This window comes from Lactuca serriola, chromosome 5 (genome assembly GCF_051521515.1).
Source record: "Lactuca serriola cultivar US96UC23 chromosome 5, Lser_US96UC23_V15, whole genome shotgun sequence".
Classification (NCBI taxonomy): domain Eukaryota; kingdom Viridiplantae; phylum Streptophyta; class Magnoliopsida; order Asterales; family Asteraceae; genus Lactuca; species Lactuca serriola.
Genome location: NC_136412.1, coordinates 185,146,625 through 185,161,903, shown reverse-complemented (window position 1 = coordinate 185,161,903; position 15,279 = coordinate 185,146,625). Strand labels below are relative to the sequence as shown.

General features: G+C 35.2%; 1 protein-coding gene across 2 annotated transcripts; it reads left to right on the top strand.

Annotated features, from left to right (window-relative positions):
* The first annotated feature begins 8,114 nt into the window (after positions 1-8,114).
* Positions 8,115-14,332, top strand: ORG1 (OBP3-responsive protein 1). 2 transcript variants are annotated; one of them, XM_079001407.1, is made up of 14 exons: positions 8,115-8,450; positions 9,450-9,746; positions 9,846-9,889; positions 9,960-10,038; positions 10,170-10,292; positions 10,512-10,697; positions 11,000-11,086; positions 11,737-11,816; positions 11,986-12,073; positions 12,226-12,306; positions 12,429-12,505; positions 12,702-12,837; positions 12,927-12,986; positions 13,554-14,332. In XM_079001407.1, exons 1-14 carry the CDS (start codon positions 8,448-8,450, stop codon positions 14,163-14,165), a joined length of 1,953 nt encoding a protein of 650 aa, XP_078857533.1. In that variant the 5' UTR covers positions 8,115-8,447; the 3' UTR covers positions 14,166-14,332. The 2 variants fall into 2 exon arrangements, with proteins under 2 accessions (XP_078857533.1, XP_078857532.1); XM_079001406.1 differs by having other exon boundaries at positions 9,432-9,746.
* The last annotated feature ends 947 nt before the right edge of the window (positions 14,333-15,279 follow it).

Sequence of the window (15,279 nt, the reverse complement as noted above, 5' to 3'; positions counted from 1 at the left end):
ATAAGGATAATATTAACTAGTAATCCTCTAATTATTCATTATCAAGTCTACGGATATCTCCTAACATTTAGGATTTTAATTAATTATCTAATACATATGCAAAAATAGGATTATGGCATATATTGATATAGATAATTACTGATTAACAACCACATAAATCATATTAGGCAAGAAAATCCGAAAAACTAGATCTGCCAGATCTCACGTCGTGAGAAACAAATGCTCAGGACGTGAGAAACAGTTTTTCTCAAAAAAACGATTTTGATTAGTTAATATAATTTACAGACAACGTTAGACACACTGAGGCTTTGATACCAATGATGAGTTTTATAGATTATAATAAATATGTGCTTGCAGAATTTCACTTAACAATTAAGGGAACATGCAACCTAAAGGATCTATGTCTTTAACACTTTGAATGTAACATTCCATGAACAACAAAAATCTAGAACCCTAATGACTTCCTAGTGTAACCAAATTAGAAGAATTAAGGTTACATACCTTTAAATTGTTGTAGTAAACAAATCACTTCAAAATCCTTAATGAAACCTTGGAAGCAAGCACCCAAAATCTCGCGCCTCTAATGGCTCACACCCAAAACCTAGAAATCCCATAATGAAGAGGAGAGAGAGAAGAGAGGTATAATTTTCGTTCGTATGTCTTATGGGAAGAGAATCAACGAAATTGAGGTTATAAGGGACCCAATTTACAGTTTAAGTAACTTAGGGACAGAGCAAGATTTAAATAATTAAATAATAGATTTAATCCATATTTAAATCCTTTTCTTATATGCATCCAGGAGGCTTCTAGAAACCCTAAGGAGGCTCCCAAAACCGTCCACCCCTTGGATGATTCTAGAATTGCTTCCTTTTGTTCAACTATTGAACAATTACAATTCACCCCTTGCACCTTTAATTAATTCCAATTAATCTCAAATTAATTCCAGATTAATTCTGATTAATAATTAATTAATAGGTTAATGTCACTATATCACAATAAACTTATATGTTTTGTCTGACTTGATCAATTATGTTTTTTCTCGTGCAATAGATCATCAAAGTTTTACTATACATGTTAATTAAGCCATTATCGTTAGTTTTTAACCATTCATCCGTTAACTAGTTATCTAAATTACACGAATGGCCCCTATTATTTAAATTTCTTTCATGGTAGGTCCCTTACCATCTATGGTTTTAAATTACACGACCAAAATTGCCATATTTATGAAACTCTGGGGACCAAAGTGTAACATTCTCATCATCTTCCTCTAATCCTTTTATTCTATAGTTCTTGAATATCTTCAGTGGTTCAAGGTTTGGGAGCTCTCGTAGTAGGAGTGGTGCTATTAAAAATTTGCAATCCGATGGTACAAGTAGTTCTTCTGATTCTGATGGAACCAATTCTCTTCAATTTACTCTTTCCTTTTCAATTCAAATTAAATAATAAAATAATCAAAATTCCATAGTTTCTACATCCAGTTCAAATGGTACTTTTTATGGATCTAGAAGTGCAAATAGTGAAGCAATGACAGTGAATAATGATCCGCTAATTGCTCCAAATCAAACACGAACTGGAGGTGTTCGTGATAATGTTGAATCCATGAAGATGAATTAGAAAACGATTAGGACTCCTCCATCTCAATCTGTTTCAAATTAGACAATTAAGGTACTTTAATGGCAAAAGAAGCTTTGAACTCATATCAAGAGACCTTATCTATGTTACAAGATCAACAACAAAAATTGAGGTACGATGTTAAATTAGGGCACCAGAGATTCGATCAAGCTAAACAAAAACTCAAATCAATCAAAGAGAAATATTATCTGGAATCCAATCTAGAACAAGAACAAGAACTGGAAATCAGAAATGTATCAAATAAAAGTTTGGAAGATGTATCGAAGAATCCACAAATAATTACAGAATTAGTAGATACGATTGATACGCTTTTGAACATGGTGATTACTTTAGAATCCTCGATTTCATCCCATATTATTCTTTGCAGACATGTTAAGAAAAGAAGCAGATGATCTTCAAATATAGATTCGAAAAATGAAAGACGATATGCAAACACGAGTTCAAAAATTTGAAGACAATCTACAAGGACACTAAAAAGAAATTGAGTGAAGAACAAAAAAATAAACCAAGGATTAAAACAGAAGTTGAGACTTGTTCAAGAAAACATACCTTGTAAAGATGACACCACCATTGATGAAGAAGCTCAAGTTTTTTGTTTTTTTCTTTGCAATGGATAAGATTCTTGATGAGAATGTTAAACTTTGGTCCCCAGGGTTTCTTAAATGTCAGTTTTGGTTGTGTAATTTAAATCATAGCTAGTAAGGGATCCACCACAAAAGAAATTAAATTATAGGGGCCATTTATGTAATTTAGATAACTAGTTAATAGATGAATGGTTAAAAAAACTAATGATAACGGCTTAATTGACATGTATAATGAAAGTTAGATGACCTATTGCACAAGAAAAAACATAATTGGTCAAGTCTGACAAAACAAATAAGTTTATTGTGCTATAGTGACATTTTCCCTAAATTAATTCTAATCAATTTCTTATTAATTTATTAATATATAAATTAACAAATCAATTATATAACAATTGATCACATGTTAATTTATTAATTACATAATAAATTAGCATATCAATTATCTATTTCCAATTAATATATTAATCACATAATATATTAACAAATTATTTATCTCTTTTTCTCCTGATATCATTTCTAGCTATTTTTGGTTATGAGGGCAACCCCAAAGGAACTTTGTTAATAATGGAAGATTATATTGATTTAGTTATTGACTTAGACACTTAATCCAACAATCCAGGTCAACGAGCGCCTGAACTACATTGAAAGGCCGATAGCTATTCTTGATCAGAAGACAAAGGCCTTGCGCAACAAGGTGGTTCTATTGGTTAAGGTGCAGTGGCAACATCGGAAGGGCTTCGAGTGGACTTAGGAACCGGAGTCAAAGTGTAACACTCCGAATTCAGAAGGCCTAGAAAGGAAAGAAAAACCTCAAAATCAGAAGGCGACTTATCGAGTGGGTGGGATGACTTGATGAGTAGGAGCATAATTTGGGTCACGGGTTAAGAGACCTACTCGACGAGTTGGGGGACCAACTCGGCGAGTTGGTCAGGGTTTAGGAAACCCTAAATTCAGGACTTGGTACCCTATTTAAGCATCTTATTCTCATCATCTTGGTTCCATTCCCAGTCCCCATTGTCCAAAGCTTACCCCATGAAACCCTAGAGCATTTTGTGAGTGTGTGAGCTATTATTGAGTGCTTTATGTGTTCTTGGAGACTTGAGGAAGAAGAAGGAGCTTGAAGGTTCAAGAAGAAGTTTGTAGATCCAGAAACACCATCTCATTTCCATCATTTTCTGGTAATCAAGTCTTCATCTTGACTTATAGTTTCTTAGATCTCTTGATGACCATTTTATGAGAGTTTTGGTCCATGGAGCTTGATCTATGGGACAAGGACGTCCCAAGCAAAGATCCTTTCAAACCTGGAGTCCCTAAGAGTGGTTAAGGCATAAAGGTGCAAGCTTTATGCCATTAGAAACCCCCGTGCAAGCTTTAAGGAGTGGTTATGGTCTTTTAAGCCTCAAAATTCCATGCATGGAAGAAAAGGAAGAAACTTTTCGTGTTCTTTTGGTGTATAAGGCATAGATCTATATTATTATGCGTTGGACTGGAGTAATGAAGGTTTTTGGATATAGATTTATGTCTTAAGGAGCTAGGGTTTTTTCTAAACCCATTAAGAAGGATTAGGAGTGGGTAAAGTTGGAAACTTTACCCTTAAGAAGTCATTTCGAGTGTGTAGACGAAGTTTGGCGTTTTAGATCTGAAGTGTAGGGACTTAATCTGTTAAGATGGCCCAAATAGACTGGGGACTCGGCGAGTCCATGTAGGGAATCGACGAGTCGAAGAAAGTTGTCTCGTTTCTATTCATACGAGAACTCGGCGAGTTTGAGGACTGACTCGACGAGTTGATGTGATAAATCACAACCACGAGAAACCAAGGAACTCGACGATTCAGGGGCTGACTCGACGAGTTGGATCGTGGTTTCAGGTTTTCTGAGTGTTAGAACTCGGCGAGTTGATGGAGCAACTCAGCGAGTTGAGTCAACTCGGGTGTCGACTTTGACTTTGACCAAGTGTTGACTTCAGCTTTGACAAGGGGTAAAATGGTCATTTACCCTAAGAAGGATTATCAATTCTTGAATAATTGTTATGTTGGTAATGATAACTCGGGGAGTCGAGTGATCAGCAGTTCAAGGATCTGCCAACTAGCAGTGAGGGGTTATTCGCAGGATTCTACAGTCAGCTTGTGAGGTGAGTATTCTCCATTAAGAATGCGTCTAAGGCACCAATGTCGGCCTGTTTATGTATGTTAGTGTATACCGGATTTAGATACGATTTCGGGGTTAGCCTGATGCAGTTTATATGTTCTGGATTTCGGTCCGATGCCGGGAGAGGCCCGAAGAAGGATTATATGTAGGTTCCGAGCTACAGTTCGATGTCGGGTGGTACCCGAGGCAGTAGTATATGTTTATTTATACTTGTTGTCTTTGTGATACTTATATGTACCTGGTAGGGAGATGAGTGTGGGCACGGGGGGGGGGGGGGGGGGCAGTATCTCATCACTAGCTAAGTGTGGACGGGGTTCCTTATCTCATTAGTAGCAGAGTAGGGGGCGGGGCCCTTGATAGCAGGGCCTTGAGATTAGTAGTTATAGTATAACGATTGTTTGTTATGTATTAACATGATTATATGTTATTGTTTGTATGTGTAAAGCGGACGGGGCCCGAAGACAGGCGGGGCCTAGTAGAAGCAGATCTGTATATCGAGCGGGCTTCGATGCGAGGCGGGGCTTGATGTCGGATTCGTCTGAAGTCGGGCGGGGCCCGATGTAGCGGGCTAGGCCCAATGTTTGTAGTATGTGTTATGTGTATGGTATGTGGTAGATTGGGGAACTCACTAAGGTTCGTGCTTCCAGTAGTGGATGGAAGAGCTCGGGATGACTGTATGGCACACACCAGGAAGTTTTAGCCTGAGATGTTTACTCTAATAAAAAGAACATGTTTTGAGATAATATTGTGATTTGATATAACGATTTTTGTTTATGAATGAAATGGTTGATAATTATGGTTTTTTTTTAATGATTTAAAACGGAATTTTCGGACCTTATTTTTGGAATGTTTCACAGAGATGATGGAGCATTAAATGGAGTTGTTCACTTCAGCAGACTTCGAGGACGAAGTCTAATCCAAGTGGGGGAGAATTATTACACTCAAATCCTGTTAAATTTCCTTCCAACCCTTTAATTTGTGACTTTTGGCAACTTTGGCCCTTACGGGGGACGTACCTAGATGGTATGTTGGGCGTAAGGGGGATTTAGCAGAACACCATCATTTGATGGAGTACGTTGGGCATACTCCGAGTACATTGGGCGTACTACGAGTATGTATGGTATACTTCGCCAGGACTCAAACCCTAATCTTTAGGATTTGGTTCCTATATATTGCACCTTAAGTCCCATTTTCTCATCCCATTTCCAGCCTCCATCACTTGAAACATTTCCCCATACAAACCCTAGCCCCATTTCTTCATTTTGAAGCTTGAGAGTGTGTTTTGTTTGTTTCAAATGGAGAAGAAGGTGGTGGTGAAGCTTGGAAGCTAGAAGCAAGCTTGGATCAGGAAGTCTTGTATTATCCTTAACCTGCAGAAGGTATAAAGTTCATACCTTGGTTATTAAGTTGATAAATCTTGTTGTATGTTGATATTATGAACTTTTGTCCCCAGATATGGCCTTCTTGTGTATGCCATACTATAGAGCAAACGGGCTGTCCTTTTGGATGTTTTTCTAGGCTTACAATGATAAAAATGTGTTCTTGACCCTTAATTCTCCCCCATACAAGAGTTTGGTTGTCTTGATGGCTTAAGATCTTGGGATTTTTAGTGTTAAGCACATTAGGGCTATGCAAGACCATAAAGTTGGAAACTTTATGGTCAAGGACAACATTTAAGACCTGGATATGTAGTTTGGTCGAAAAAGGCTTATGCATTAAGCCCTTAATGAGTTAAGAACATTCAACTGTGTATGCTAGGCGTACCAGGAGGTACATTGTGTGTACGCGGTCAGGCCCCCGTCTGTTTTGGTCGCAACCAAGAATGCCCCACGTACTGGAGTGAGTCAACTCGGCTGAGTTGACTTAGTTGGGTTAACTCGACTGATTTATTGAGTTTGACCAATGTTGACATAAGGGTATTTTGGATAATTTAGTATTAATTAAGCTTGTACTATCAATTGAATAATAGGTGACTGGTAGAGCCGATATTTGGGGTCGAGACTTATTTCAGCTTGTGTTCGGTTTGTAAGGTGCGTTCTCCCACTATGCCAATGGGTCTAAGGCACCAAGTCGACCCATTTATTGAGTTTATGTATCCTAAGTTGTAGGACTGCTATGATAGTTTTATGTGTTATTTATTTGTGTATATATCGACATATGTGTGGTTGGGTTGAGGCCACGTGCCAACAAACCCGGTATGGTTGGGTTAAGACTGGATGTCAACAAACCCAATAAGGTTAGGTTGAGGTTACCTGCCAACAAACCTGGATTGTTGGGTTGAGGCCACGTGCCAACAAACCCTGTACGGTTGGGTTGATGTTTTACTGCTTTGTGATGTAAACCAACAAACCCGGTATGGTTGGGTTGAAACCCTGTATGCATGCTTGTATTGTATTTGTATTTGTTTGTGGTGTGGGGTATTTTAGGAAGCTCACTAAGCTTTGACTTACAATTTGGATTTCAGTGTTTTAGGTACTTTTGATGAGCGGGGAAAGGCGAAGACGTGATTATACACATCATCCCACAATTTATGTTATCGATACTTGATTTGATGTTTTGACTTATTATGATTTGTAAACAATGCTTTGGTAACTTTTAGGCTTGTTGATTGTGTTTTTAAAATGAAAAATTTTACTCTGATTTTTGGGCCGTTACAGATCGTTAGATATCCTAGAAAGATAATAAATTAGGATTTATAAAATATATCCTAATAAGATAATAAGATTGTATTGTTAGATATCCTACAAGATAATAAGATATGATCGTTAGAAATCCTAAAAGACAGTAAGCTAGGGTTGATAGAATACTTTAGGAAAGGTTTTTCTGAAAGAAAAATGATTCTTAAACTAATATAACCAAATAAAAGCCGAAAACTCTAAAAACTTATGCATTCACCAACATTATGTTATATTGATGTTTTCAAAAATATATATATTCTTAGGAAGATGAGTGAGAAAGAGAATAGTCGTGTCAAGGAGGAGGATGCTAGTCGTGTCAAGAAGGAGGAAGTCTACAAAGAAGCTGCTGGAGTTTAAGCATTGTTTGTTTATTGTCTTAGTTCTGTTTAGGAAATGTGTTTGTCTTTTAAAAAGTAATATAACCCCAGAATAATTTATAATAAATAAAAAATGTTTGCGATAAACCTTGTGTTATGTTTTATATATATATATATATATATATATATATATATATATATATATATATATATATATATATATATATATATATGTCTCAGTTCAATTTCCCCACGTTCGCACTGCCCAACGTTTCCGCCATCGGCCAGATGTGTGACAGATCTGCAATTTTTAATTATCAAAGTAGTGTATTTAAAAAAAGATATTTATCAAAATGGTATGATTTTAAAAATATTTACCATTTAAGTTAAATTTAGGAGCTAAATAAAAAAGAAGACAAATTGAATTATCAGGGTAATTATCTTTTTGTTTTGTTCATATTTTGGTAACTTCGTTTTTTGTATATATATAAATAACAAACTTGTTGAAAGTGTTCAAACATGATCATTATGACCATCTATAACTTGTTATATCTGATCATAATTGTCATATATAAACACTTATATCAAATTCGTTACCTAAATGCGTAAAAAAACAAAATTAGCTGGACATAAACCAAATAAAATTACATGATAAGTGAACTTAAAAAAAAAAAAAAAAATGGTCTCTAAAACATGGCTAAAACTGTTAACCCCGTCAAACTGATGTGGTCGGTCCCTTGGCACGCGCGTTCAGCAGTAATAGACCGGCCGGACGGATGTAGGCATGAGAAAGACGCACGTTGAGAATCTATTACACGCAACCATCACACTCTCTGTTAATCTATATCACCCCTCCATGTTAAACTAACAAATCCCTAAATGAATTTCATCCCTAACTAATTGTTCATGCGAATTCGATTAGGCAAGTCTTCTTGTTCCCATTTTCCGTAATTGGAATACCCTGTTCACGTTGTTAGGCTCCTTCCCCATACACGCTCCTTCGTAACGTTCATCAGAGAGAAGAGCTGCGACCCTTCTTCACCTCCGGTCCAGACTTCCTATCGCTGGCGCCGGCTATTGCCCCTTTATATGGTAAGTCCGACTTTCTTTATCCGGTTACACCTCCTCGATTGATACATGATGTTTGATTTCTGGAATCGATGAAGCATATAACTTTCTTGTTCGATTTTGTATCTAGAGCTTAATTCTTGTTCCTAATTTGAGTAAAATTTCTGGTTTGGAATTCCACTTTCTTTTTCTGGTTCTGTACACCTCGTGATAAGCTGATGATTATTTTTAATCAATAAAGCACTTATATTTTAAGCACATGAATTTTTTTGAATCAATGAAGCTTATAATCTGATTTGATTTTGTTGATTTAGTTTGGTGATTATCTGGTTACATGTTAAGTTGTTAACAGTAAGCACTTATGTTTGGTGTTATAATCTGATTTTGTTGATATAGTTTGGGCTTTTGTTTTAAAAATCACTTGATAAACCTCCTAATCATCCATACATCTGATCCAGTTAGATAAAAGAATTATGTACATCTGTTTTTTTAATTAGATTTGAATGGGCCAAAAGAAAAAGATATATATTACCACAGTCCCAAAAGAAAAAACGTTTCTTAGTACCAAATGTAAGACTTATTTAAAAGTAACAAACAAATCATCAGGAATGGTCAACATAACTAGATATCATTGTAAGTGAAGTACATTGTTTTCCAATTTATAAGCCACGTGTCCATTTAAGATACAAGAAAATGTGGTTAACATGTTAAGCCATGTAAATTTACATGTAATACAAGAAAGTGGTTTTGAATTATGGAAACTATACATACAGATACATGAGTGGATCCAAAAGTTTGACAGAGTTATATTATTAGTAACTGCATTGTCTTGATAGGTTTATTTTGAAAGTATAATGCTAAAAAAGTTTTCATCTTTAAAATACCGTGTCTCTTAATAGAAAAAAAAAACTATACTAAAATCATTAAAGTTTAGATTTCTAAATATGTAAGAATGTCCTTTTTGGTCATTTTACATGTATAAGTCAATAATCACTTTTGTTTCAGAATCAAATGACTTTACAGGGAGGGCATTATTTAAGTGGCCTTATGGAAACAAGCAAATGCTACACTAATAATTTTCCATCAACACTGATAAGACCAAGTTGCTTGCCTCGAATGTGGACTAGTTTTGATTTGTTTTACAAACAAAAATCACAAATCAAAATTAGGTGTTCACTTTCGAGAGAGAAAGAGGCCCTATCTCCACTTGAATTCGAAGATTCGGATTCTTTGGAAGGAGAAGAATTTAGCCATGTTATCAAGTTTAAATTTTCTGATTTTAAGATCAGTGATCGCGTTAGCATTGGCTTGGGTGGACGGGTATGCAAATATATTAATTCTATCTATCTATCATTCTATCTGTCTGTATGTCTGTCTGTCTGTTGGATTGGACGTGATATTTGTGGTGATTGATTGTAGGGAGATGAGGTTGTATTTGAAGCGATAATCAATGACACTGATAGGTAGCTATTACATAATACCCCAACCCCAATAGCTTAAGTTACTCATAACTCATAACGTATGAAAATGCAGCCCATTGCATAATACGAGAGTGGTGCTTCGGCGACTCACTAGTGCTCAAGCACAACGCAGAGGGAAACGCGCTATGCAGGTGGCTGCTTACTAGTTATGTTCATTATCAAATTCATAATATTTATTGCATCATCATCATCATCATCATCATCATCATCATGTATGTATGTATGTATGTATCATTGTTTGGATTTGGAATTTGGAGTGTAGGTGTTAAAGAAGCTTTGTCGCCGTAAAATGATGTACCATTCATATTCAATGCAAGTACATGGTTACGTCTTCTCCCCAGAAACAACAACGGAGGATGAGGGCTCTTTTACCCTTGTTCATGGGGTAGGTCCTATTAACTTTTTATTAAATGAATTTAATTGCTTCCTTCCATTTTCTCAATTTTCATTCCACCATAAAAACTAACCGATTTTCATTTATGTAAACTTTTTATGATTTTAGTTAAAAATTAACTTTTTTTTTTTTTTATTTTCTTAAATACAAAAGTGATTATTTATAATTTTACGTATATAATATAATTGAAGATGAACATGATGCGTGCAGTATCATGGTGGTTTGTCTTTGAGGCACTGGCTTCGACAGACAGACTGGCTCCCAACATTAGAAGCTACGCTTGCTTTAGACGAAGAATCTGCGGTGAGGAGGGCGGGTGATGATACCGTAGGCGGCCCTGCGGTCTCTCGCCAACTACGTGTTACTCGAATTCTCATGAGAGATCTACTCATTGGAGTACGTTGCTTAATAAATAGTTAAATACTCTATGTCCCATATTTATTGTCCACTTTTGACTTTTGAAGTCTTTATTCTTCAACTTTGACCTTAAATATTTTTATTTGTGTTATAAATCACTTGATGAAACTTATAACGATGAAAAGACATTTAAAACACAATCCATTCATATATTTTGCATCAAGTATTATATATCAAAAACAAAAATATTTAAGGTCAAAGTTGAAGAATAAAGACTTCAAAAGTCAAAAATATTCGCCTTCATGTTGATGTTGATTTTGATTTTGTTGTACCTCACTCAGGTAAACTATTTACATAGTCATGGACTTGCCCATACAGAGTTGAGATTGGAGAATGTTCATATAAGTCCAGTCGATAGACATATTAAAGTGAGTATTCTTATTTCTTAAGCCACACCAATCGTATGTATTCATATTTCTTTGCTTCTACATATGTTAAAATCACAACTTTGATTAAATTATTTTTATTATTCTCAAAAATAGATAAAGATATATTTATTTTTCTTCGTATTTTGAGATTTCATGGTATTCACTTTATTTGTAAACAAGTATTTCAAAGTGTTGAATAGTTATTTTTTACTATTGGAAATACACATGGTATATTTCAATTTTCAAACAAACATAAAAACACGCTTATATGTAAGTTATTTAGTGTTCATTTGAGTAATGTTTAATTTATAAATTTATATTTATCGATTTTAGTTTTACTCAGGATTCCGGTTAAATTCCTTCAAGCCAATCAAACATAATAATGGTATAATAATGGCTCATTCTGTGGACCTTTGTGATTCCATTTCATGATACCAAAAAGACAACAGGGAGTGCTTGGTTTGCAGTATGTTATTTTGATGTGTTAGAAAAAATGAGAGGGTATTTTCGTCTTTTGATAGAAAAGGAAGAATGGAATCGAACAAATTGAATTGCATCCATTTCAATTAACAACCAACAAACCAAACACTTACTTAGGATGCAAGATTTATATTTTTCCTTTCTTATAGCTCTTTGACTTTTTATAACAGGTAGGAATATTGGGGAATGCTGCTGACTTTTTTGAAAACAACATGGACAGACAACAAATGATGATTGCATTTGATATGAGGTATGCAGTCAACAAAGAGATACGTGTTGTGTTGAATTAAACAAAAATTGTTAGGGTTACTCTTGCAAAACATGTAATTTACAAAAGTAGTAGCCTAAAGGAAGAAGGAAATTATGTATGTTTATGATAAGGGAGATGATCATTCTAATCTTATAATATATTAAATTAGATGTCTTGGATTCATCATGGCAAAAATGGTATTACGGGAACTTATGGATCCAGTTATCTTCACAAAGTTCAAAGCATTCCTCAACAAGGTAAACATATTTCTTATGTTTCTCTTTATTAAAAGGACTGGTTTTTAATGTCTATACTATATCATATATTCATGTTTAAAAACCCTAAATTCAATCAGAATCCTAAAAAACTAAACCAATGTAATATCCACTTATTCTCATTATCTGTTCAGGGAAATGATCCTTCTTGCTTGCGTGAGTTCCTCCTACCAACTCTAAACATGAATTCATCACATGGAAATATTGGTCTGCAAGTAAGTACACATCTATTCAATGTGTGTATATATATATATATATATATATATATATATATATATATATATATATATATATATTCTAATTATGAATAAAGAAATGTATGGATATTTGATTGCAGATGTTAGATAGGAACTGGGGTGCAGGATGGCATCTGCTATCAGTGCTTCTTGCAGCTAAACCTGTTGATAGAATAAGGTAACCACTAACTGACTACACACACACACACACACACACACACATATATATATATATATATATATATATATATATATATAAGATTAGAGGATCAAAAGTTGGACTCCATTCTATAAAATAGTTTGGGTATTACATTAGTGAAATGATATAATAACTAATTTTTGTTTGAAAAGGTTGTAATTTAGATTTGTTACAGATGTTTAGATGCTCTAAGACATCCATTTCTATGTGGGCCAAGATGGCGTGTGAATCCATCAATGGATGTAATCAGATGGAGTTTGGGATCAACTGCAGTTAGAATTACTGAGGAATACATATATGGCCACCAACAGGTACCTTTTCTTTCTCTCTATTTTCTCATATTATTATTATTATTATTATTATTATTTTTTCATATTATTATTATTATTATTGTTTTCAGCGCATCAGGCTTGCTCATTTCCTTGAGTTAATGGAGATGTTGAATCCTTCAAAGCCCAAGGTTAATAACACATCATTCCTGATTCCCCTCTCTTGATATTTTATAATTCCAAGTTCGGTTCACTTTGTTATATTGTATGAGACACGCTTTCTATGTCTTTCCTTTACGATGAGGGAGGGTAAGGGTATTTACGTCTTTTTCACATACGAGAGATAAAAAATAAATCTCTTGTTGCTGTCCCACCGCCGTTACCCTTCTATGTGGAACACAAAATTATAACTTTTTGTCTTTTTGTTCCATACAACAAATAGAGTAAATCACACAAATGGTCCCTATGGTTTAGGGTAATTTGCACGTTTTATTTTTTTAACTCGGAAGGTCCCTACTGTTTGTTTTTGTTACGCGCTTGGTCCCTATCTTACCTAAAAAGACTATTATTCAAATAGGGAAAAATGGTAGGGTAGGGTAGGGTAGGGTAGGTAAGATAGGGAGACAGGACCAAGCGCGTAACAAAAACAAACAGTAGGGACCTTCCAAGTAAAAAAATTAACTTAGAGACCAAACGCGCAAATTACCCTAAACCATAGGGACCATTTGTGTAATTTACTCCAACAAATATATATACAGAGCTGGCGGGGGTTGCTACCAGGAAGATGGAGATTGGTGTACTGCAGCGGGCGGCACATAGGTTTAACCACCCGTGAACCACCTTCTCGTGCCCTCATCGGAGATGTCAACCTCACAATAACTCCACCATCATCCAAACTATTCTCATTCACCTCAGACATCACATTCACAGTCTTGACCGGAAAAGACTGGCCACACCACAAGGTGGGAGTCGCCGGAAAACTTCAAATAACCTCCGATTTCCGGCTAACCGCCGGAAAAAGACTTTACCTGAAACAAGAAAATGGAACCGAAAATCTCCCGTCTGTAATCAAGAAAGTCTCGGGTAACAAGTGGAGAAAAGCATTAAGACATAAAGAATTACCATCGAGTCTTGCAGTTGCCAAATTGGTGTCGGTGTCTGGGGACATTGAGGTGACTATGACATTGAATGACCCGTTGTCTAAAGACATTCGGGTTGGGGAGCTTGTGGTTAATGAGGTTCGCATGCAAATTCCACCTGAAATGTTTGATTTGTCAAAGATTGTTTGTGGGACGTATGTAGATTCGAGGATGATGATTCTTCGTAGTGTCAATGGATCCGCACTTTTGTTTAGTAGGATCGGATCTTGATGTTGATGTTGATGTTGTGATAGTTTGTATATATTTAGAGATTATTGTTGTATGCATACATTTTTCCTGTACAAAATTTTATATCTTAAAACACAATGTTGATAAATGTAATTGGAAAAACAGGAAGATATGATACAAATTGGATTGGATGTTGATCTCTTTCACAAGATGAACATGAAGTGGTCCAATAGCTTACCTTTTGTAAGTATGAAAATCACAATTGTATATCCCAAGGTATATCTTGGAGTATAAGACAAATTTGGCTAATGCTTGAACTTTTTCCAAAAGTTAGCCAAAAAAGTAAGATTTACCAAAATAGCCACAAAATGAAAACCCCTTCCCAAATTGTACAAGTTTATTCCAAAGCATGGACTTTTTAGATGTTGATGGTGATCGTATATTTATGATATAAAAAACTACCACATGGTGGATATAAAGGAATCAAAATCTATCAGTTTTAGTTCACATGTGAAGCTAGAAATAGGCTGCCAAAATATGTCATAGGACGTGAAATGGGCCTCATGATCCGGTTGGTCGTTTGGTGCTCGAGTATACAATGGGATGAATTTTTTTATCTTGTTATTGTTGTATAGATCTATAAGTTTGCTAAATTTGGCGTTTCCGTGTATATTTGGAATTTCAACATGTGAAATGTGGAACTAGTATTTTGCATTTCACACCTAATAAAATATCAGTTCCACATGTGAAATCCTTGGTTTCAAAGATAAAAACTAGTGTTTTCGAAGGTGTCATCTACGAAAATACAAATATTTTATGTAATGAGGATTTTTGTAGGTGGGACTAGTATTTTCGCAAATGTGGCCTGAAAAAAAAAATACCAACTCCACATGCGGGATCCTCATCTTCGAAGGTAGAAACCAATAAAAACCTCTACCTTTTATATATCATACCTACTGCTAACTCCATTGTCTATTCTTTAATTTAACTTATAAATAGAGATTGTAGTGGGCAAATAAAGGTAAAAGAAACTGCTAGTAATGATCGACACATGACTTTCTACTAGGTGCACATCGAGGACTATTTGATATCACATCTTTTAGATAATGTTTGGATGTACCTTTAACAATGTTGAGGGACTCATTGCTTATCATGG